The 22,869-nt window shown below is 53.1% G+C and overlaps 3 protein-coding genes across 3 annotated transcripts; 2 read left to right on the top strand and 1 right to left on the bottom strand.

Moving 5' to 3' along the window:
- Window positions 1-58: 58 nt before the first annotated feature.
- TFIP11 (tuftelin interacting protein 11) lies at window positions 59-7,251 on the top strand. The gene is made up of 12 exons (XM_061369216.1): window positions 59-347; window positions 697-850; window positions 1,235-1,391; window positions 1,872-1,999; window positions 2,448-2,600; window positions 3,338-3,847; window positions 4,452-4,558; window positions 4,777-4,945; window positions 5,127-5,370; window positions 5,694-5,836; window positions 6,114-6,279; window positions 6,805-7,251. Exons 1-12 carry the CDS (start codon window positions 151-153, stop codon window positions 7,158-7,160), a joined length of 2,484 nt encoding a protein of 827 aa, XP_061225200.1. The 5' UTR covers window positions 59-150; the 3' UTR covers window positions 7,161-7,251.
- A 457-nt stretch (window positions 7,252-7,708) lies between these two features.
- Window positions 7,709-9,457, bottom strand: SRRD (SRR1 domain containing). The gene is made up of 7 exons (XM_061369230.1): window positions 9,345-9,457; window positions 9,233-9,273; window positions 9,020-9,156; window positions 8,848-8,946; window positions 8,621-8,775; window positions 8,371-8,416; window positions 7,709-8,088 (listed from the first exon to the last, which is right to left on the bottom strand). The coding sequence occupies exons 1-7, from the start codon at window positions 9,455-9,457 to the stop codon at window positions 7,864-7,866; spliced, it is 816 nt and encodes a 271-aa protein (XP_061225214.1). The 3' UTR covers window positions 7,709-7,863.
- Window positions 9,458-9,553: 96 nt separating this feature from the next.
- On the top strand, window positions 9,554-22,820 carry HPS4 (HPS4 biogenesis of lysosomal organelles complex 3 subunit 2). The gene is made up of 13 exons (XM_061369222.1): window positions 9,554-9,601; window positions 10,338-10,428; window positions 10,879-11,022; window positions 11,943-12,050; window positions 12,391-12,507; window positions 12,635-12,729; window positions 14,258-14,330; window positions 14,982-15,015; window positions 15,643-15,739; window positions 16,169-17,069; window positions 19,871-20,003; window positions 20,490-20,598; window positions 22,032-22,820. Exons 1-13 carry the CDS (start codon window positions 9,576-9,578, stop codon window positions 22,201-22,203), a joined length of 2,100 nt encoding a protein of 699 aa, XP_061225206.1. The 5' UTR covers window positions 9,554-9,575; the 3' UTR covers window positions 22,204-22,820.
- The last annotated feature ends 49 nt before the right edge of the window (window positions 22,821-22,869 follow it).

Here is a 22,869-nt window from a genome sequence, read left to right as displayed (position 1 = left end):
AAACCATAGAGGAGCGGCGGCTGAGAGGCCCCAGCGCAGCCGCTCTGTCCTGCTCTGTGGTTGTGGGCGCGGCTTCCGGGCGGGGCCGGTTCATTTCCGCCGGCGGCGGTGCTGCGCGGGCCGGACCGGTGCGGGGGGCCCGGCGCGACTATGTCGATGTCGCACCTGTACGGCACGGACGGGGAGGATGGCGTGGAGATGGAGAGCTTCGAGGTGTCGGACTGGGACCTGCAGAACGAGTTCAACCCGCACCGGCAGCGCCACCGGCAGACCAAGGAGGAGGCCACCTACGGCGTGTGGGCCGAGCGCGACTCGGACGAGGAGCGGCCCAGCTTCGGCGGCAAGCGGTGCGGGCGGCGGCGGGTCAAGGGCTGGGGCCTCGGGATGTGCCGTCACCTCCCGGCCTGGTGGCCCCGCTCGTACCGGCGGGGGGGAGGCGGGCTCGGGCGGCGGCCCTACTCCATGGGGGTTTGGGGGCTGTCAGCGCGCTCCCACCTGGGCCGGGGGTGCTTTGCCTACTGCCTGTCGGGGTGGGGGAATGGTTCATTCCCGCTAGACCGGCGTTAAAGCACTGTCCAGTTCATAACGTGCTGTTTGGAGGGAAGGGGGTTGAGGCGCGGCAGCTCCCGGGTCTCTGCAGGACCTCGCACTGCTCCGCTGGCGCAGGAGTCACTCGTGGCTGTTGTTGTGGTGCAGCTCCAGGGATTACTCGGCCCCCGTGAACTTCATCAGCGCGGGGCTGAAGAAGGCGGCGGCGGAGGAGGCGTCCGAGGAGGACTCGGATGAGGACGAGAAGCCGGTGAAGCAGGAGGAAATCCCGAAGGAGTTTGTGTCGAAGAAATTAAAAACGGTGAGTTATGGGGGAGGCTTTGGGTCTGTGTGCTGTGCTCAGCGCGGCTGGGGCTGGAGTCAGACCTGCTGGGCAGCAATGGGTCACTGAGGAAAGGAAGAAGTCGTTACACCAGAGAGCCCTGTGTGGCAGTGTGCTGCCTGGGGAGCCTTTCTCTCTGCCTTCTGTAGCTATTCTAATGTATTGTTTCATGTCCTCGGCTCCTTTTACTTTCTTTAGTGTTGCCTGTGGTCAGCTGAGGTTAAAGTAGAAGCATGCTCCTGGTTTACAGCCTCCCAAAGGCTTTATTTTCTTATCTCACAGAATAGGATAACCAGCCTAAGCACGTTGTAGATTAAAAACCTCAACGTTCTGTGGTGGGGTTGTGTTTGTCTCTTTTAACAGGGTGGCAATTTCAAGCCCAGTCAGAAAGGCTTTGGAGGGGGGACAAAGTCTTTTGTGGACTTTGGCAGCTGGGAGAGACACACGAAGGGAATTGGGCAGAAGCTGCTCCAGAAGATGGGTTATGTCCCTGGAAGAGGTCTTGGGAAGAACGCTCAAGGTACTGTGATTGGGTGTGGGGTGCATTGTTAACTGGTGATTTGGGGAAGAGACTGGATTCTGCTGTCTCCGGGGGCTTACACCTTCCCCGTTTGCTTGCATCTTTTGCAAGTGATCTGGGTCCTCATGATAACACTCAGCTGTGTTTGAGTTACCAGAGGCCAATTTTATGCTCTTGTTGTTTTGCAAGAGCAAAAGGAAAAAAGGAGGTAAATTTCAAAGGAAGTCAACAGAACAGATGATATTTTATGTGATAGAATAAAAAGCAGTGAAATGCAGGTGTAAATAATAACTTGCTGTAGTTTATTTAGTGTGTGCGGGAATTAAGTGATTTGATAGCCACTAAATCAGTGGAGTGGGCAAGGAGACTGTAGTTAGCCAGAGGCAGGATGCTCTGCTGTTTGTGCTGGTTTGATAACTTAGGGTAGAAAAACTATTGCTGTGTGCTCTCGATAAATCTGACCTGACTCCCTCTTCTCAGGTATTATCAACCCCATCGAGGCCAAGCAGAGGAAAGGCAAAGGAGCTGTGGGAGCGTATGGCTCGGAGAGAACCAGCCAGTCCCTGCAGGACTTCCCTGTTGTGGACTCAGAAGAAGAAGCTGAGGAGGTATTTGTACAGTTCTTGGTCTGTCTGCTTCCCTGTCATGTTGTATGCACAAAGTGTAGTTCTAATTATTAGCTCCTGTGTCAAAGAAAACTGTTGCAGCTCATTTGAGATGAGAAGCTGAAGATGTAGTACATTGATTGCATTCAGACATGTTTTCTTGTCACTGTGATGTTCTTTGTTGTTTCTGGCTCACGTTATTGCAGTATCTTGCCAGAACCCCATCTTCAAAGAGTTCCCCAGGTAAACAGTCTTTGTCATCTTTGGATTAAAGCAAGCAGATCAGAAACTCACTGCCACTGTGAACAGAGTAGCTGTTGCTGAGCTTTACTGCTTTGGTTTTGCTGTGCAGCATTCTTCATGCATCTGATGTGTTATTTTCCTGTGGAAAATAGAGGCAAATCTGGGACATGACAAAGAGCAGGAGCCACAACTCCTTGTTCTTGTGTAGGAATATCAAAAGGAGCTCAGCCAGTGGCGGAAGGATCCCAGTGGAGGCAAGAAGAAGCCCAAATACAGCTATAAGACAGTAGAAGAACTGAAAGCCAAGGGCAGGATCAACAAGCAGCTTTCAACCCCTCAGAAGGAGCTGTCTCAAGTCAAGGTAAGGTTGATAACCTGACATGTGGCATCCCTGGGGAGCAGTTTGTCCACTGTGGCACTGTGAGTGGTTTCAAGTCATCGGGAGAAGCCAGGTTAAAAACTATCTGGCTGCAGCCTTGGACTCATCACTGAATCATTTAATAGACCAGTGCATCACCTGGGACACTGGGTTTGCTTTTAAGCAAAGTCTTTGGCCTTGGAAAAATGCAAATTAATTCAAATATGGGTTGTTTGTTTGTTAATTGCAGGTTAAGTTGAATTGTTTCACATCTGTCATAGATAAAGCAGTCATCTGCTTCTGCAAGCACACTTGTCCTTACTGGGAGCCATCTTCTACCTGGAAGGGATGGGAGGAATTTGTCTCCTGTGCACTTAATTAAATTGTTCATCTAAAGTTAGTGCATCTTAAAAGTATAAAAGTACCTGAGACTCCTGTGCAGTTATTAATGATGCACAGCTTGTGTCATCACTGCTTGCAGAATTACTCAGGACTGAGATCAGAAGAGGAGGCTCTTCCAGCTCCAATTCAGATTGTTTCTTATTCATCCTACTAGAGAGTAGGCCTTGACTGAGGCAATCCCAGTTGCCTCATTCGGAATACCAGTGGGTATTAGTAGCTTCCCAGAGTATTAAAGTACTTGGAAATCTCTGGTTTTCAGTTTGGGGCCAGGGATTTCCTCCTTTTTTTTTTTTTTTATGAAGTTATTTTAAAGACACGTTTGTTCTTGTTTATGGCAGGTTATAGACATGACAGGCCGGGAGCAGAAGGTTTATTACAGCTACAGTCAGATCAGCCACAAGCACAATATCCCAGATGACAGCCCTCAGCTGCCGCTGGGCAAAGACTTCAAGCCCCAGGGCTTTGCCTTGCCCGAGCTGGAGCACAACCTGCAGCTCCTCATTGACATCACGGAGCAGGAGATCATCCAGAATGACCGGCAGCTGCAGTTCGAGAGGGACATGGTTGTGAACCTGACCCATGAGATACAGAAGATATCTGAAGTTCTCTCACACGAGGAGAAGGCAATCAGCAACCTCAGCAAGGTGCTGGAGATGGTGGAGGAGTGCGAGAGACGGATGCAGCCCAGCTGTGAAAATCCCTTGACCTTGGATGAGTGTGCAAAGATCTTTGAGACACTGCAAGACAAGTACTATGAGGAGTACAGAATGTCCGACAGGGTAGACCTGGCAGTGGCAATAGTCTATCCTCTCATGAAAGATTACTTCAAGAACTGGGATCCCCTCAAGGTCTGTATCAGTTTGATTCATCTGGAGTTCTTCCTTGATGGTTTAAGTAGTCTTTATTACCTTGACTCCCCTCCTTCTTGTCCCAAATTCATGGTCAATCTGGAGAGAAAGAAATCAAACCAAAACTCCACTCTGCACCTGCTGTCAGGCCTTTGCCACAGCTGATGGTTGCTCTTCTGTGAAGTGGCTAACAATTTAGGAGCTTCTAAGGTTAAAGTCAATCCCTTTCATGGGTGTTGGGAATAAAAAGCAGATGAAAGCCAAGCCTCTCATTCTTGGTTATTAGCAGAAGTAGATCTGTCTTTCAGGCAGTAAGCTACACACTGTCTATTCTTAATGCTGTTTAGACTGTGATAGGTGAGATCTGGGCCCTCTCTGTACACCTGAAACAGTTCAGACTCTTCTGCCCCTGGAGGTCCATTAAATCCACAGAGTGGGATTTTCCTCTCATGAGCCTTTACTAATCACACCTGCAAGCTCCTGCCTTGGCTCTGGGCAGGGGAGAGAGCTGGAGCCAAGTGTACATCAGCCTGCTTGCTCCTTGTAGATACCAACTGAAATGAGTGGCAGAGGATAAAGGCCACTCATGCCTTCTCATTTCCAGGACTGCACATATGGCACAGAGATCATAGCCAAGTGGAAGAGCCTCCTGGAAAACGACCAGCTGTTGTCACACGGTGGGCAGGACCTGTCAACAGATGCTTTTCACAGGTAAAGAGCAAAGGGTTTTACTTTGTGCTGCTTCCTTGGGGATGGAGAAGCAGATACAAGTGTGCTTTCCAGATGATTCTCCTGATGCGCCTGTTAAAGTCCAGCTGTCAGCTGTATAAAAGGAAGTAGCTTTGAAATGGCAGTTACCATTTGGTTTATTTAGCCCTGGGGCTATAGCTTTAAGCTTAACTTTGATCTGTTTGTATGTTTCCCCCCAGACTGATGTGGGAAATCTGGATGCCATATGTCAGGAACATCGTGGCGCGGTGGCAGCCGCGGAACTGCGGGTCGATGGTGGATTTCTTGGATGGCTGGGTAAATGTTGTTCCTGTCTGGATACTGGATAACATTCTGGATCAGCTCATCTTCCCCAAGCTTCAGAAGGAGGTGAGGAGAGAGGGCTGCCTTAGAGGGAAGCTGGGCTCTGAACTAGAGTTTGAATTCAGTCAAGTAGAGCTTTTAAGATCCTGATTTGCTGCCTCTGCACTGGGGGCCTAGGGGTTCCTTTGTGACTCTTTGCATCTGGACAGATATAATGCTAACAGATGGACTTATTTTGATCTTCAAGGTTGAAAGCTGGAATCCTTTGACAGACACAGTCCCAATCCATTCGTGGATCCACCCCTGGCTCCCCCTGATGCAGGCACGACTGGAGCCACTGTATTCCCCTATCAGGAACAAGCTGGCCAATGCACTTCAGAAGTGGCATCCCAGTGACTCCTCTGCCAAACTTATCCTGCAGCCCTGGAAGGATGTGTTCACTCCTGGGTCATGGGAGGCTTTCATGGTCAAAAACATCGTGCCTAAACTAGGTGAGAGAAGGCAAACAACCCTGCATTCCTGGCATCTGCTGGTTGCCACCTTCCCCTCACACCTCAGAAAGGCATGTGTTAACCTGGCTGGGGTGTTACCTCAAATAATATGAAGTTTCTCAGTTCTGGCAGCAAATTGCAATGGCTGGAACTGGCAGTGTGCAGTTGTGGTGGCAGGGATCTGCCAGACAGTTTAAAGACCCCAGGTGTCCCTTAGGGCAGTACAGGCGCTCCTCAAGCCATGTGTGTTGCTGCTGAAGTAAGTCAGGGTGCTGACAAAACTGAGTCACGTTCTTTTCTAACTCTTCTCCCCCTTTTCCCAGGGATGTGTTTGAATGAACTCATCATAAACCCCCACCAGCAGCACATGGATGCCTTCTACTGGGTGATCGACTGGGAAGGGATGATTTCTGTCTCCAGTCTTGTTGGGCTGCTGGAGAAACACTTCTTCCCAAAGTGGCTGCAGGTGAGAGGCTGTGAGGGCTGAGGGAACATGCCTGATTACCTGTGTTTTAGTGACTTCTGCCTAGAAATTGCTGCTCCAGTGCTGAAATGCTTTAACTGCCACTAGTTACTGGGGTGATTTCTACTCGTAGCTCCATACACATCAGAACAGACTGGGTCCTAAGACTGCTAGAGTCCTCTGTCTCACTGAAAGCTCAGTAATAACCTAAGTGGCAATCAGGACTCTCTTTCATCAATGTACCAGTCCTTCTGCATTTATCTGTCGCATTGTTTTGCAGGTGCTGTGCTCTTGGCTGAGTAACAGCCCCAATTATGAAGAGATTACAAAGTGGTACCTGGGTTGGAAGTCCATGTTCTCAGACCAAGTGTTGGCACATCCATCCATCAAAGACAAATTTAATGAAGCTCTTGATATCATGAACCGAGCTGTTTCCTCCAGTGTCGGTAGGTGGCTTGTGGTGGTGGCAGCACCACGATGCCTGGTTCTTGTGAGCCTGTGTTTAGGCAGTATTGTAGCAGCTCCTGGGTGCAGTGGCCGTGCAAAATGATACTATGGGCAAGCATTGCATAAAGAGAGATGTGCCTATTGAGAAACAGGATAAAGGGAATGGGAGTGGTTTTAAAGTGACAGAGGGGAGATTGAGATGAGCTCTTAGGCAGAAGCTCTTCCCTGTGAGGGTGCTGAGGTGCTGGCACAGAGTGCCCAGAGAAGCTGTGTCTGCCCCATCCCTGGCAGTGTTCAAAGCCAGGTTGGACACAGGGGCTTGGAGCAAGCTGCTCCAGTGGAAGCTGCCCCTGCCTGTGGCAGGGGTTGGAACTGGATGAGCTTTTAAGGTCCCTTCCAACCTAAACAAGTCTGTACTGCTGAGATTCTGTCACTTTGTGTGTCCTGAACTGGAGTTTACCCCCAGACCTTGTGGTGCGAAGGGACTGGGACCTTGTTCTCACCTGTTCTGTCTCTCCACCCAGGCGGGTACATGCAGCCGGGCGCAAGGGAGAACATCGCGTACCTGACTCACACCGAGCGGAGGAAGGACTTCCAGTACGAGGCCATGCAGGAGCGGCGGGAGGCCGAGAACATGGCCCAGCGTGGCATTGGCGTGGCTGCCAGCTCCGTGCCCATGAACTTCAAGGACCTCATTCAGACTAAGGCAGAGGAGCACAACATCGTGTTCATGCCTGTGATCGGGAAGCGGCACGAAGGGAAGCAGCTCTACACCTTCGGCCGCATTGTCATCTACATTGACAGGGGCGTTGTGTTCGTGCAGGGGGAGAAGACGTGGGTGCCTACCTCCCTCCAGAGCCTCATTGACATGGCCAAGTGAGGCCCTGCTTTGGAAGTGCCCAGACCAGCTTGTGGATGTTTTTAGTGCTACTCTCTTGGAATAAAGAAGAGAGATTTGTAAATAGACTGAAGCTGTAGCTGTGTGCCAGGACTTTTTTCCTGGAAGAGCTGCTGAGGTAGTGTCAGGAGATGAAATGACACGTGGGAGTTGGCATGACAGGAGGAACAAGTGTTTCAATGCCTGTGTAACTGCCACTGGTGACAGCGTGTTGAAGGAACCGTGGGCATGGATTATCTGCTCCCACAGGAGGGCTGGTCTGTACAAGTCCCCAAGGGTTCCAGTGACAGAGTGCCTGCTGCACCGCTCCAGCAGCAAGTTACTGTCCCTCTTTGCCAAGGACGCATCCCACTGCTCTCTGGCGGTGCTGGTGGCTCCCTCAGCCCAGTGCCCACCCATGGGTACTGGGGCCCCTCTGTCCATCAGCCCAGAGCTGGAACATCAGGGGACTTTTTCCCAGTAGATCACAGACCATGTGCTGCTGCCCTGTGAGAGGTGGGTTTTAGTTAACATGCTGTCATTGGGATAACTCAAAGCACAGCTTTACCTTTTATTAAATAAGATACAAAACTGTCCCCTCGTGCTCAGTGTTCGGGTGATGCCACTTCTTGGCAGAGCACAACACCACGTCCGTGCTTGAGCTGCATTGCAAAGCTGCCATGTGCAGAGATGTGGCCCATGGGACTCAGGCCTTAGCGGCAGCAGGGCAGCACCGTTCAGCTCCGTCCTCCCTCCTGATGATCTCCAGGTCCTCGCAGTCTTGGTACATTGGCTCCTCCAGGAAGTCCCAGACCTCTGGGGAGATTTGCTGCAGTTTTTGGAGGGGGAACCAGTGGACGGAGGTGTCATTGAAGGTGTCCAGGTAGCGAGGGTGAGCGGGGAGTGCCGCTTCCTCTGTCCCTTTCAACACCTAGAGAGCGGTTGGGGAAAGAGTTATGTGTGATGGAGAAGAACTTGTCAGAGAAGTCTAGTTAAGAGTCGGTGAAGCTGAGGCTGGTGTTATGTTAAGCTCAACCCGTGTGCAGTGCATTCTGCAGACAGTGAGTCTGAAGTGATTCATTTTTATATTGTGGCAGCCACGAAACAAGGCTTAAAAATACCCACCCTCTCCCACCTGCAGTTAACTCCCTTTCTCAATAAAAGACACTCTTTGAACACAAAACCATGATGTTAACAAACTAGGGTCCTTTACCTTCGCTATATAAGAATAATCTCTCTCCAATACTCTTGACAACAGCCTGGAATGACAGAAGGTAGCATTAGACAACGCTTTGAATTTAGACAACCATTGTGCATCAGTGTGGGGGACAGAGGAGGTGGCTGATGGCTGCAAACCAGACAGCAAGAAAGTGAGCAGAAGATGGAAATCAGTGTAAGAAACAACAGCATAAAGGAAGAAAAGCAGTGCTGAAGGCCTCGGCCCCCCTCCCGCGGGTACCCACCTCTCCTCCATCCCTCGGAAGCTGTTCCCGATGATGACCATTTTGGACAGGGCCTCTGCAGACCAGTTCCTCCACAGCAGGTTGTTGTAGAGGGCCTTCCCGCAGTGCACCATGTAGAACACCGTGGCTGATCCCTCAACGTCGTGTTTCCCCTCCTGCGGGTACAACAACGCTGCAGCCGAGTACAGCCGGTAACAGCCTTCCCCGTCGGGCCGGGCCCCGCTCACCTCGTTCTCCGGGAGCAGCCTCATCCCGAGCTGCCGCAGCGCAGCCGCCTCCCGGGGGGAGAACGCGGGGTCGAAGAGCGAGCACTGCCCGGGGGGCACCTGCGGGGAGAGGAGCGGCGTGAGCAGGACCCCCCGATCCCTGGTTCCCCCCACCCCGGTACCGGAGCCCTACCCGCAGCTCCTCCAGCAGCAGCAGCAGGAACGCCAGTTGGTACCGGGCCGCGGGGCACGCTCCGAACCGGCCCAGCCCGTAGCACACGCAGCGGGCGGGCGGCTCCGCGCTGCGGCCCAGCGGCGCCCGCACGGCTCCTGCGGGCACGGAGAAAGGCGTCAGGCCCGGCGCGGGGCGGGGCGCAGCCCGTTCCCCCCGCACCGCCGCACGCACCGGCGCTCGCGGCCCAGAAGCCGGAGCTCAGCAGATCGTCCCTGCGGGGAGAGCGCGGTCAGCGCGGGCGGCAGCACCGGGGGGGGGCGCGGGGCCGGGGCCGGGCTCTCACCGCGCCTCCCGCAGCCTCCGCAGCACCGCGCTGCCCTCCTCGTCCTCCGCCGCGGCCCGGCCCCGCCGCCGCCGCCGCCCGCCCGCGGGCCGCCACCCGCCCATGGCCGCCATGCGCCGCCCGCCGGCCGCCGTAGCGCGGCCACGTGGGCAGTCATGGGACCGGAAGCGGCGGCGGCAGGAGCGGGCTGCTCAGCGCCGGTGGCAGCGGCACCGCCGTGGCCCGGCAGTGATGGCGCGGCCCGGTCCCGCGCCGTGGTGAGACCCGACCCCGGCCCCGCTTCCCTGTGCGGCCCGGCCCGGGCTGGGCCGCGTTGTCCCGGTTCGGGCGGGGGAGCGCTCTCTTCACCCGCTGGGAGCAGCACCCGCACCCCCGGCACTCCCCGGGTCCCCCAGGAGCGGGCAGCGGCGGCCGGAGGCTGAATCCGGCCTTTTCCCCTTGGCCGGGCAGGGACTTGATGCTGCGGCTTCGTCTTTGGGTCGCCTTTGCGTTTGGCTTTAGCATTCCCCTGCTCCTGTAGGAAGCTGCCGTGTGCCAAGCTTGTAGCGGGCTGTAGGAGCTCTAACGGGGAGCAACCAGCTCTTTACCAGCAGGGGTAGGCAAAACCCCGCACACAGTAGTTGGAAGTGGGAGCTGAGCAGTGCTGTGGGTAGGCCACCTTCTGGGGGAAGCCTCCCCCTTGTGCTCCCCAGGGCCCCCTGTACCTGCAGTGACCCAGTGAACAGCAGCGGTTCGTGGTTAGTGCTCTGCAGTAACTGCTCTGCGAGTCTGCGAGACTCTGCTGCTTGTAGAGTCTATCTGAAGCCCACAGAAGTGGTCAGATTTTATGGGGTGGGAGCCTTTTAGTACCATTTTTGTGCCTGAGCTCGGTGTGATGGTGTAAGAGCAACATCTCTTCATTTGTAACAACTTCTGCTTGCTCTACCTGAAATAATGGAGAGAGGTGTTTCCATGCATACCATCTCTTGTGTGCATGCTTTGCTTTGGTTTTAGGTGGAATTACTTTTTCCTGTACGATGGTTCGAAGGTGAAGGAAGAAGTAGATCCTACAAGTGCCGGGATTTGTTACTTCTACCCTCCTCAGGTAATGCTGCTTTCATTTCCTTCCCTGCATGGTGAGTCAGTGCTGATGGTTCTGGTTCAGAAATGGTCGGGCTCCCAGGCGTGGCTTTGGGTTCAGTCTGGTTTTGATTTAACCAGCCCCAGGGGGAGAGGAGTTCTGCTCCAGCAGACCCAGGGCACAGAAGGTTTGTGGTTCTGAGCTTGGTGTGGGTGATGGGCTCTTCTCCAGGGATTCTGGTCATCCAGCAGAGTCCAGGTCTCTCCCGAGGATGGGGATAAACACAAGGGATGAAAATTCCCCTAAATAAGCTCCCAGTGATGATTTCAGTGCCTGCTCTGCTCTGTTTGATTTAGAATTGAATTGACCTTATAATTCATTTTTATTTATACCTGGATACAGTGGCAGGTTTTACTCCAAGGCCTTTCAGAACCAAAGAAACCAGCCCTGTTTCTTCCCTGCCTTCCTCTGCAGACTGTCCCGGACCAGCAGGACCTGCTGTGTGGACAGATTGCTGGCGTGGTGCGCTGCATGACTGAGATTTCCAGAGTGCCTCCAAGCCTCATTCGCCTGAGGAAGCTCAAGTTTGCAGTTGTAGTGGATGGAGACTACCTGTGGGTGAGTGCAGGGGGTCTGCAGGCAGCCACAGCAAAAGCTGTAGCAAGCAGAAGGGCTTTTCTTCCAGGGTATGGACCCAGATAGACCTGGAGAGAGCCAGGTGAGAACTTGCAATGCACAACCCTGCGTTGCAAGGTGGCTTAAATGTTGTTTACTGCAACCTGCAGCTGCATTCACCCGTCATTTGTGTGTCCACCCCCGACCTGTTTCTCAGGATATGCCTGGCAGTGGCTGCAAAACACTGAGCTCCATATCCTGATGTGTGTCCATGGGTTACTGGTGATGGCTGGAAACAAGATCCATGTGCTGCAGCGTATAATCAGGACTGTCTCCCTGTTTGTGATAGTCTGATTATTCTTCTAACCCTCAGCATTCCCTGCTGCAGAGCTCTGTCAGTGTCAGCATTCAGGGTGTAAGGAGCAATGTGCAGCAGAGTTGTGATAAAACTGCCCCAAACCTTCCCCAGGCAGCGAGGCTGGGACCTGTCAGACTGATTTAACTGGCAGTGGCTGGGCTCTCCCTGAGGCTGTCCTCCTGGTGCTTCTGTTTCTCTCAGAGCCTAAGGAAAGCGTTTCCATAGCTGTAAATAAGAAGTTAATTTGGATATTTGTGAGTACTTCATCTCAGGAAAACATTCTTGGCCCTTAAAGTACGGGGCTCAGTCATCTCCTGTGGGAAGGGAATGTGTCTGAAACGCTGGATTTCTGACATCATTTGTTTATCCTGTCTGTGCCAGGGCTCTTCTGTGGGTATTTTTGCATTTCCTCTTCAGCTGACTTGTGAATCTGGGGGATGTTTGCCTGCCACAGAGCTGCCTGCCTGCCTCTGACACTCACTGAAAGGCGACAAGAGTTGTTCTCACCTGCTGTGCCTGGGTTTTGTCAGTAAGCACGCCTCATTCATGGCTTTCTGTACTCAAGGTTCTGGGCTGTGCTGTGGAGCTCCCTGACATCAGCTGCCGGCGGTTTCTGGAGCAGCTCATCAGCCTCTTCACCTTCTACAACGGGCCCGTGCACCGTGCGTACATGGTAAATGGAGATCTCTTCTGAGGAAGAGATCTGAAACACTCCCATACTGGCCCTGCTCTGCCCAGGCACATACATAGAATCATAGAATAGTTAGGGTTGGAAAGGACCTTAAGATCATCAAGTTCCAACCCCCCTGCCATGGGCAGGGACACCTCGCTCTAAACCGTATTACCCAAGGCCTCGTGCTGCCTTCTTGCTAGCAAGAGCAAGAATAAGCTCATGTATCAAAGAACTGGGACCTGGAAAAGTGCCCAGGCCCACCCTGCTGTTGCTCCAGGGTAGTGTGGGGAGGACACCAAGGCCTGTGCAGTGACAGTGTGTGGATTTGTGTCATCCTCAGGCACTTCCCCAGGAGGAGCTGAGCAGGCAGTGGGACAGATACATTGAACACATCCAGAAAAACACCAGTGACCTCCACAGGATTTTCAATTCTCTCTGGAATCTGGACAAAACCAAGGTAGGAGCCTGTCCTCTGAAGTGTCTGGTTCTAAAGCTGCCTTAATGCCAATGGTTTTGTGGTTATTTCCTGCTTTGAGCATTTCCCAGGGTTCTCTGGCCTCACTTTTGCTCTTCTCCCCATGTAGGTGGATCCCCTGCTTTTACTGAAAGCAGCTCTCATCTTGCAAACTTGCCAGCGGTCTCCCTATGTTTTGGCAGGCTGCATTCTCTACAAGGGTTTGTAAGTAACCACAGCATTACCTAAAGGGTTAACTGCACATTGCATCTGCCCCTTCCCAGGGCTGTGCTTCGAGAGGGCATCCAGGGAGCAGGGCAAAGGCGCAAGCTGAGCACACAGCTGCTGCTTATTGGTAGGAACATCAGTGCTTCAGGCAGGGTGGTCCCTGTCTGCAGGTGTAGTCACAGAGGGTGAGTGGTTATTTGTCTTTGTAGGTGAGAGGAATGGAAGCATGAGGAGATGCAAGGTTTGGGTTTCAGTAGCACTCTGCTGTCCAGCAGGACATGAAGACCGAACTCCTTTGGCTTTTTAGGTGGAAGTCACTTAAGAAAGCTGTGTGAATGTTAACTCTTCCCCATTAGCATTCTCCTGCACATGTGTGTGTATGTGTGTCTGTGCTTCTGACTTGTTGGCTGTCTGCACTGAGAGTGCACAGAGGAATGAGTCAGAATTCCCCATGAGAAGTGCTGGCTTCTTTCAGCTGAACACTGCCCATAGGTGAAGAGGCTGCAGATGTGAGTGACATCGAGAAAAGCCTCAAAGGTGGCCTTGAAAGACAGGAGGTGGCGCGTTCTGAGCATTTCTTGGCAAGAGCATTCAAGCACCATTTTTCTTTGGCATAAACTGTTCCTGTAACACCTTTTACAAGCACTGGAAACAAGCCACAACGTGTGCATCTTTCTAGGCTGGCAGAGGCAGGCCAGGTGGGTTTAATAGAGTGATCTCAGACTTGCAGGCAGGACACAGTGAGTCACTGCAGCACCTTAGACTGGATGTGGATGTCTGACTCGAACAGAGTCCTGTCCTGCTCCTGCCTGTCACCAGTGTGTGTGTGATTCGTGTCTCTGTCTGCTAGGGATTGTTTGTCACCAAATGTCATCAGAGTACTTAGAACACTGCAAAGGGCTTTGTGCTTGAGTTAAACTTCTTAGAGTCTTTGGAGGATCTCCAGAATGTGGATTTCAAGATGTAGATGGAAAGAACAGTAGCAGCTTTGGAAGCCCCATACAAGGGGCCTGTGCTGCATGGTGTTGAGGGCTGGTCTCTCTGAGTCTTCTCTGCTGCCCACAGCTCTTCATGGTGTGGTGGGAAGCCTGTATGGATTGTGGTATAGATCTTGACTCAGTAAAACCACGTTGGTCCAAAGTAGATGCCAGCAGGTGGTTTGCCTGAATTCAGAGTGGCAGTGACCCAAAGAAAAGAAGTAGACAAGGGATCCTGTGGGTCACACAGCTGTGTTGCTCATATGTGGCCATGGGTTGGCTCCAACCTGTGGCTGGGGCTGGCTCCTTGACCCTTGCAGGGTGTCTGCCAGGACTGGGAGAGGTGGTGGTGCAGTGGAACCTTAGTGTCTCCCCAGAGGTCACTGAGCTGTGCAGTGGGGCCTTGCAGCACCCTCAGCTTCCTCAGGGTACAGTAAAGTCTGGTGTGAGCATCACTGCTGGCTCTGCCTCCTGGTGTGCTGAGCCATGGGAGTCTGTGGCTGAGCTTTGGGAAGCGGCACTGCTCAGGGATGACTTTGTCCTTTCAGGGTTGTGAGCACCCAGCTGCCCCCTCCTCTCACTGCCAAAGTTCTCCTCCAAGGCAGCGACTCTTCAGGCCAGGTAAGTTGCTGGACACATTCCCTGCGTGCTGGTATCATATGTGAGGATGTGGTGTGGGACCTCTTGTCACATGTTACTGGGAAGGACAAATATTGATGCTGCTGCTAAAAGCTTTTATTAGTTATGATTTAGTAACGGTTCAAGGCTTCTGCACTAGGAATTTGCTCTTTTTTTTCAATCTTTAAGTTACTGAATTAATGAACTCTCATCTATGTGATGTTTTTGCTGGCTTTTACCCAAGTTTTATGCATTTAATGGTAAATACACAACATGAATGTCTGAAAGTGACACAGATCTATTTTTGTGTGTGTTAGAACTTGTCAAAAGTAATTATTTATGTGGTTCAAGATCTACTTCAAAAAAGCCCTCAAGAACAGGTATGAGGAAGGCCTGTGCTCTTACTCTGCCCTGAGCATGCAGTAATGGCAAATTGTAGTATTTGTCCTTGCTTTCTGGTATTTGGTTCTTGGAAGTCCCCTTGACTCTGAGGGCTACCCAAGGAACAAACCACCATGGTAAAGCAGTCACAGCATTTGCTGAAGGGGATGGTCTGGGGTGTGCTGTGGTCACAGGGAGGCTGGGATTGATGTCTGGGTGGCACTGATGGAATGTTGAGTCACGCCATGGGGCTGATTCTTGCCTTTCTTTCAGGCTGAGCCTGGAGGTGAGGAGCAGCAGGGGCCTGGTGAGCATCCATCCAGCTGCAGCACCCAGGTCCCAAGTGCCCAGCAGCAGCATCCACTCTGGGGCTGTGCTCCGTGCAGGGAGAGCATGAGCTGGTTCTCTGGGATTAGTGTTAAAGCTCTGGCTGGGTGCAGGAGTATATCCCTGAGGGGGTTGCTGTCACTAGTCAGCATGTGCCAGTGGGTGTTGTGTAATCAGAACGAGTTCCTTCCTTTGGCTGAGTGAAGGAGTTTGCTCTTTTGGGTTTAGTTGTCAGTTCTGCAGATTCCCAAGATGCCTGCTTTAATTCCACTTACCCATGTGCCTACTTGGCCACTGATGGAGCCCTGGAAACAGATGGCTGATGCTTGCAGGCCAAACCTTCAGTCATTGCTTCTGAGCATCAGTTTGTAGCTATTCTGCCAGGGTGGTTAGAAGAAAACACTAAGGGAAAATGAAACTGTCAGGCATTAAGGGTATGAGGAGGATGGGAAGATGCTGCTCAGTTAGATGTGATCAGTTGGTGATCTGGGATGCAGGATGAACGTGTGCCTTCTCCTGCAGAAGCCTTTGGGTTGATGGAGTTTGGCTTCTGTTCTTTATGCTGGCACATATTTATTTAATCCTCACACCCCCATTGCTCTTGCAGGTTCCTCACTGCCGCAGGGTGTCCGGATCATCCCGGTGTTCCTAACAGAAGATGAAGTCTCCGTGCTCCGAGACTTTCCCGTGGAGTGGATGACCAGGTATGGGATCGATGTGACGCAAAGGGAGGCTCTTGCCTCAAGGGAGCTAACGTGTGGTGCTGCATCCTCGCAGGCCTGTTACTGGCATCAGGCTGCTAAAGCAGCCTGAGGTCTCCAAGGCTGGCCACATCCGTGGTGTCCGTGTCTCTGTGTGAAGCAGCCTCAAGCAGAGCTCTTCCCCAGACCAGCTGCCATCCTCTGCTGTGTCTCAGCTCTGCTGCTGCTTAAAGCCTTTGTGCTTTGTGACAAGGGAGTGGTGCTCCCTGAGCCTGCAATGTGAGGTCTATGCTGTTCACCTGTGTTAGACCTCAGCCCATCCTTTTCTGAGGTAGCTGCTCTTTGTAGCAGAGAATAGGTGAGCTGTTGAACACTGCCAGGAAGTGGTAGTGTTACCAGGTGTGTAAGAACTCCAAACTTGTCTCCCACTAGGTCATCCGTGTCCCCAGCAAGCCCTAGAGGAGAGGGAGATGCTCTCCGCTCCCAGGCAGCTTCAGAATCAACAGGAGTTCCTGAAACCCAAGACCTGAATAATGCCTCTGTGCTGGAGATCCCTGAGCAAGCTTCAGGCGCAGCTGCACCAGAAGATGCTGTGCATCCAGGCAGCATTGCAAACAGTGTGCCTTTGGAGAGCTTCCCTGAAATGGAAGCCAGTGCAAAGAACTCTTCAACTGCAGAACTGAGCAGACAAGACAGCTCAGAGCTCAGTAGAAAAGCATCTTTCCCATCAGAGAGAGACACGAAGCAGCTGCCAAGCCCTTCCACACTCCATACTCCTGAATATGCTCAAACTACAGGTCCATATCTGGAAGGCTATTTCTTTCCAAACCCTTACAGCCGAGAGCAGGAGAGTTACAACATGAGGAAATCCCCTGTGGACTCTTATGTTGAGCAAAACAGCTTCCAGACCTATCATGCAGGCAGTGACAATCCAGCTGCTCACTCTCCTGCCCGAGAGCTGAGCAGAAGGAAATTGAGTGACCAAGATGAGGAAGGGACTGTGAGCCAAGGAAGTGTCTCTGGGGAGAGCAGCAGTGCAGCTGGTGGCAACATGCAGGGTTTGGATTGTCCAGCCACTGCTGTACAACCACAGCTCCAGAGCAGGAGCCGGCTGCTGGCTGCAGAGGCTCAGGAGAGCCTGCCTGGTGACCCAGCACAGGGCAGGGGCTGCCCACCTCGGGGGGACGGTCCGGGAGCCCAGGCTGGTGCGGAGTCTGGCAGGGCCTGCGATCCAGTTAAGATGAGCTTGTACGTTCACTCCATTAAGGGCCTTGTGCTCTCCCTTCTGGCTGAAGATCACCTGCGAGAGGAGCAGAGCTCCATCGAGGATGTGGTAAGTGGGGATGCGTTCCACATGTGCAGTGATGCTGCTGCTTGCCTGGTGGTGGGTGACAACCGAGGAGCAAGCGTTGCCTCGCACCTCCCATCTCTTTCCTCACCTGCTCTGTGCTGTGCAAGGCAAAGCCGGTTGGCTTGGGGCTCAGCACCGCAACCAGAGCGGTGTGGGAGGCTGCTCACGAGCACCAGGCAGCGAGCCCGAGAGGTGAGAGCGTTGTCTCACAGGAGGCTCCTGTTGTCTGCCGGTGCCGAGGTGTAGGTGTGACCGTCAGACAGCGCCGCCGGCTGCCAAGGCCTCCGCTGGATTTGGGATGCGTTGGGAAAGCCCGGCAGTTTGTAGTGCTTGTTGGAAGGCAGCAAGCCTTCTCTGCGCCTTCGCACGTCAGCTTCTCCTCTGGAGGCACCAGAGAGGTGTCTGCCAGCAGGGCCCTGAAGCGTTTCCTGTTGAGGTGGAAATCTGGCTGTGGAGCCCCCAGCCTCCTGTCCCTGGCGCTGCTGCCCAGGGGCTTGGAGGGAATGGTGGTGCCGTTTGGGCACTGCAAGTAGGTGTTGCAGTGGAGCAATCCCACATTACTCTATGTGGGATTTGCTGTAGTGCCCAGGCTTCTTTGCTGCCCTGGTGCAGCTAATGGGGCTGTGGGGGAAGTATATGTGCTGGCCCCTGGCATTCCTGGCTCCCGGTGAAGCATCAGTCTGCAGCTGCTGCCTGGCCTCTGCCTCGCTACCAGGATCTGAGTCAAAGCTGCAGAGGCCTCTTTGATATGCAGTTGCCATAGGAACAACCTAATTCCGTTACTCTCAGACTGGAAGGTGCAGGAAAGCTCAGGCTAAGGCTGGCTCCCAGCATCGGCACAGCCTCAAGGTTGCTCCTTTTCCTCCTGAGCACTGGGACTGGGAGGCTGTGCCTGTGGTCCCCTCATGAGCAGGGAGATGCCACCTCCACACAGCACGGAGGGCTTGGTGTGCTGAGGAGGGGATTGCTGCACAGTCAGCAGAGGGGCAGCCCTGGCCTTCTGCACCAGGCATGGCACCGTGCCCTGTCCCCTTTCTGCTGCCTCCAGCTGCACAACACCTCCTGCTCTGCCAGCTCTTCTCTGGTGGGAGGAACAGGGGGAGACACAGGCAGTCTTGAGAGCTGAAGGTCATCCTTATAGCAAAGAACTGTGAGGTTCTCTGGGTCTCCTCCAGCAGCAGCCTGGCTGTGCTCGGAGATGGTGTGATGCCCAACAGCCTCTGCAGCTCCTGTGGCTGTGAATCAGCCTCTGCTCTGCTCCTGCCATTGGAGGGAGCGCCTAAGGATGTGTTAGTGTGTGAAATGCCTTGTTGCAGGGGTTAGCTCTGCTAGTGACACACTGCACTGTCCTCCTCCCATCACACGCCTGGGCAGGGCCAGCCTGGCTCAGCCTGTCCTTCAGTTCATTCAGTCTCAAGCCTGGCGCTGGAGCACTGCTGTTAGGTTGATTTTCCTTTATGTATTGCCCCAGGGCTGACAAATCCCCGTTCCTTCAGGTTCCCCTTTTCCCAAAGGTGCTGCTTCCATCCCGCATACTCTTGCTTTGGATCTCATCTGAGCAGAACCCTCGTGGGTTTTGTTGGGATTGGGTTCTTCTGATTACTCCTTGTCCCACGTGCGGGTGTGCGGTTGCATTGCATGTGCCTCCATCCAGGAGCAAGGGTGTTGGAGGCGGTGAGGCTGGGCTGTGCTGCTGGCATCAGGATGGGTTTGAGGCATAACCTTGTCCTGTCTGTTCCTTTGTTTATCTGTACATTAAAAATGAGCCTCAGCGCTCAGGGATGTCAGAGCTGGGCTGTAGTTAACGTTTGTCGAATGCTTTGAGGCTCCTGAATGACACCAAAGAAGGGTAAAATATGCTACTCGCATGGTTGAGAAGAGCAGACAGCATTGATCATCCCTCAGGGAAGGCAGCTTCCAGAGCAGACGTTCCCTGCAGATCAGGATTCCAGCCTCCCTTCCTGCTGCTCTTCAGGTCTTATCCCTTCATTTCACTGCAGAGAAAAGAGAACCTGTTCCATGAGCAGTGGGGTCGGGCACTGCTGATCCATGCGGGCTGCAGCCTCTCCATGGCACAGGAAAGCAGGAGGGGATGCAGAGGATTATGGAGTTAATCTGCCCAGCCCCGCCTGACCCCTGCCTGCTGCCTGCAAGCCTCAGCAGAGCCAGGAAAGCAGCTTGGCTTTCATGTTAGCACATGGTTGTGTGAGTCCATTGCTCCATGCTGGGCCTGTCATTACCCCACAGATGAGGCTCTTGCCTTGGCTTTTCTTTCCTTCCTTCTGTTGATAGCCTGGTGCCTGCAGCCTGCACTGGCCCGAAGCTCAGAGCAGAGGCTGGGTGCCCGTTAGGACATTTACTTGGGTGCTGCAGGGTAGCACTGCAGTCAGCTAAATCCAGCCCAAGCAGGTAAATCTGCATCCGAATGTTGTACTGTCTGTCTGGTGTCATAAGGGCTGGTAAGCAAAGGAATACTCCTTGCTGTGGCTGAAAGTCATGGCTAGGATGTGAAAATGAGAGTAATGTTTGATGGTAAATTAATGGAGTCTTGCATTTTCCTGTAATTAACAGCATCAGGTGGCTTAATGGCTTAGATCCAGGTTGGAATGCCCTTTTCTCACTGACTTGTAAGGTCTCAGACTCATTTGCTTTCCTGGGCAGCAGCAGCAGAGCATGGAAGGGTTCAGTCCCTCTGTAATCAACATCAGTCACCCGAGCTCCCTCTGATCCAGGCCAAGCAGGGCTCCTGCTCTAACACTTGCCACTTCTTGCCCTTTCTGCAGTACCACAGCAGCCTGGCTTCTCTGAACGGCCTCGAGGTTCATCTGAGGGAGACTCTGCCCAAAGACTCCTCGTCCTCAGCCAAGACAACCTACAGCTTCACTCACTATGACTGCATTCAGAATGTGCTCACAGGTGAGCCTTCAGGGGGGAATAAGGAGGAGAGCAGTGTTTCTGGTGACCTTTTCCCATGCTTCAGACAACTTGCTGTAGGCCACAGACCTGCAGAAAGCCCCATGTGAACTGCTCCAGCTCATTCTAATGCTTCCCTTTTTCTGGCAGCCCCACAGGCAGTGTTCTGGCTCTTTCCAGCCTAGAAGTGCTTTAGGGGAGGAGAGGAGCCCCAGAGATCCTCGGGGACCCAGGTCTCAGGCGTTCTTGTCACCCCTGTGATGTGTGTACCTGTGGGGAGAAGTACCCAGGGTTTTGGTTTGTGCGTGCCTGAGCGTGGTGCAAGTCCCTGTTTCCGCTTAGGTCACACTGGGAGTTTGGGGTCTCCCATCTCTCTTCTGCAGATTTCCAGGCTCTGTGTGAGAGGTCCGCAGCCTCTCCTGCTCGGTAAAGGGGGGCAGGCTCCTACAGACCAGGATTTTAACCCCCCTTCTCACTCCTGTTCTGCAGCCAACCTGCCCCACACGCCTGGCCCGCTGGATCGCCACTTCCTGAGAGCTGCTGCACTGATCCACTCCGACTTCAGCCAGCTTCCCACTGCCTCAGAGGTGATCATTCGGTAAGCTGTGCTCATCACTCCCTCCTCCTCCAGCCCCAGCAGTGCTGCATGGCACACAGAGTAGGCAGAAGAGGGGATCCCCTTCTCCAAGGCTGGTACGTGCTGTAGTCACACCGGTGTCTCTTGCCAAGGTCACTCACATCACCTTATTCCCCGAGGTTTGCTTTTTAGATACCTAATATTCTGCCTGTAGTGTGATCTGGATGTCAAGAGGCCAGAATGCCACCAAGGCCAGTGAAGCGAAGGCAGAGCTGGGTTAAGCCATGGGTTTGGATGAAGATACAGTGCTAGAATATTACCAGTTCCTGGCACCATAAGGTTCTAAGGCGCAGTGTTAAATATAACTGCTCCTAATAAATGTGTGTCTCGGCTGGGAGCCAAAGGCACCCAGAATTGGCAACCTAGATTTTGTTTTCTTGCATGGCTTTGTTGGGTTGGAAACACGCTGTAACGTGCGTGGCAAACTCAATTGTAATGCACCAGGCAAGATGTTCTTATCGCAGCCACAGCCGAGCTCGTGCTCCTGCTCTCCCCGCTCCAGTAGCTGATCCCGGGAGCACTGCTCTGTTGGGAACACACAGGGATTCCGCTTGCTTGGCCGTGCCTGTTTGTCCAAAACATGATGAAATAAAGATGCTTCTGGGAATTACACTGTTTCACTTCCCGACGCAGCTTGCCAAGGGAATGTGAATCATACGCTCAGTGCAGGAGATCTCTGTGCTTTGCATTAGTTTCACTGGCTCCTTAAATCCTCCACCAGCTAAGCTGGCGTATTCTGTGTTGCCCCAAAAAAAGCAACTCCATGTGTGAATCAGCCTGAGTAACAAGATGACTAAAACTGCTTGCTTTCATGGAGAGTTGTTACAGAAGGGTGTCAGCAAACATATCAGTTGCTGCTTTCCTCCATTGAGGGAATGAAGAGTCCCTTGCTTTGCTCCTTGCCAGCCCTCTTGCAGGTGAATACTGAGTGAGGGATTTCAATTTCATGCTTATAGTATCTGGCTATTGTCTGAGCTTCAGTAGGTGCGACTAAAGAGCCTGTGCTGTGATTTGCTTGTGGACAACAGCAGTAAGACAGGTTCCTCCAGGAGAGAATGGGTCTTAGGCACAAGGAACACTTTACCTGCTATTGATGTACTGGGCTGCTCTGCCAGCAAGGGCAGAAGGTGGCCATGTGCATGGGTGTCAGTGCTGCTGAGGGGGTCGCAGAGGATGTGACATAGGACACTTTAGGATGCCAGGACCCTAGAAGGAGGGTCTGGTTCCTTGTGCCCTCCTGCAAGGGTTTAGTGCCATTTTAGCTCTGTGTTCCTTTGTTGAGGAGACCTGAAAGCCCCTCTCCATAGCTTGGCATCCCAGTGCCCAGCCCAGTGAGCTGCGGTGGAGCTTGCACAGAGCTGTAAACCCTGACGTGCCTCCTCTCCTGCCTGCAGGAACGCCGCCACGGCTGTGTACGCCTGCCGGAACCCCGTCCAGGAAACCTACTTCCAGCAGTTGGCTGCTCCCCTCCGCAACTCAGGCGTTCCCAACCCTCACGACAGCGCCTTCAGCCTGCCCAGCAAGGCCAAGCAGAAGCTGCTGAAGCACGGGGTGAACCTGCTCTGAACTGATGCACTGGGGCAGGTCTCGGCCCCTGTGGAAAGGTCGTTCAGCTCCAGTGAATAAGATCTCAAAGCCATATACTCTACAGGAGGCACGAGGCTCCAGGCTGTGTCCATGGGGTCTCCAGCCTGCCTTGCCCTGAGGATGGGGCACTCTCATTGCCCTGTTCTGTGGCATGTTCTGTGCTGGTGCAGGGTGGTATTGACATTAGCACTTACCAAAGACTGAAGATAGACATTGCCTGTGTTGAGGTGCGTGGTTTACATTGACTCTGGGACTGTTCATGTTGCTCTGCTGCCACGGGCAGAGACTCCTGGAGTGCCTTGACCTAAAGAAAAACCTTTTGCTCTAAGCTACACAGACACTGTGCTATGGGGCCGTGGTCAGACACTGCCTCTGCCTGGAAATCTGTGCCTACTTGCCCTGGTCAAACTGGGGCTTTATTTATATCTTAATCCATAGAATTGCTCCCCTGGCTTACCTTGGTTAATGGAGCCTGCATGTTCTCAGATTAACTGGAATAGAACAAGTGCTGCAGAACTCATAACCCTCCTACAGGCACTGTCAGGAGGTGTTTATCCTGTAGCTGATCCTTGTCCCTCACTGCCTGGCTGGTGATGGTGCAGACAGCACTGCCTGCCCCGCTGCCCCATGCAGCTGTAGCCTGCC

Source organism: Neopsephotus bourkii, unplaced genomic scaffold (assembly GCF_033783945.1).
Source record: "Neopsephotus bourkii isolate Nb327-2 ecotype Australia unplaced genomic scaffold, CSIRO-AGI_Nbou_v1 NB_1479, whole genome shotgun sequence".
NCBI classification, from domain to species: Eukaryota; Metazoa; Chordata; class Aves; order Psittaciformes; family Psittacidae; genus Neopsephotus; species Neopsephotus bourkii.
Note: the sequence above shows the minus strand (reverse complement) of the source record. Positions and strands in the feature narration are given on the sequence as shown.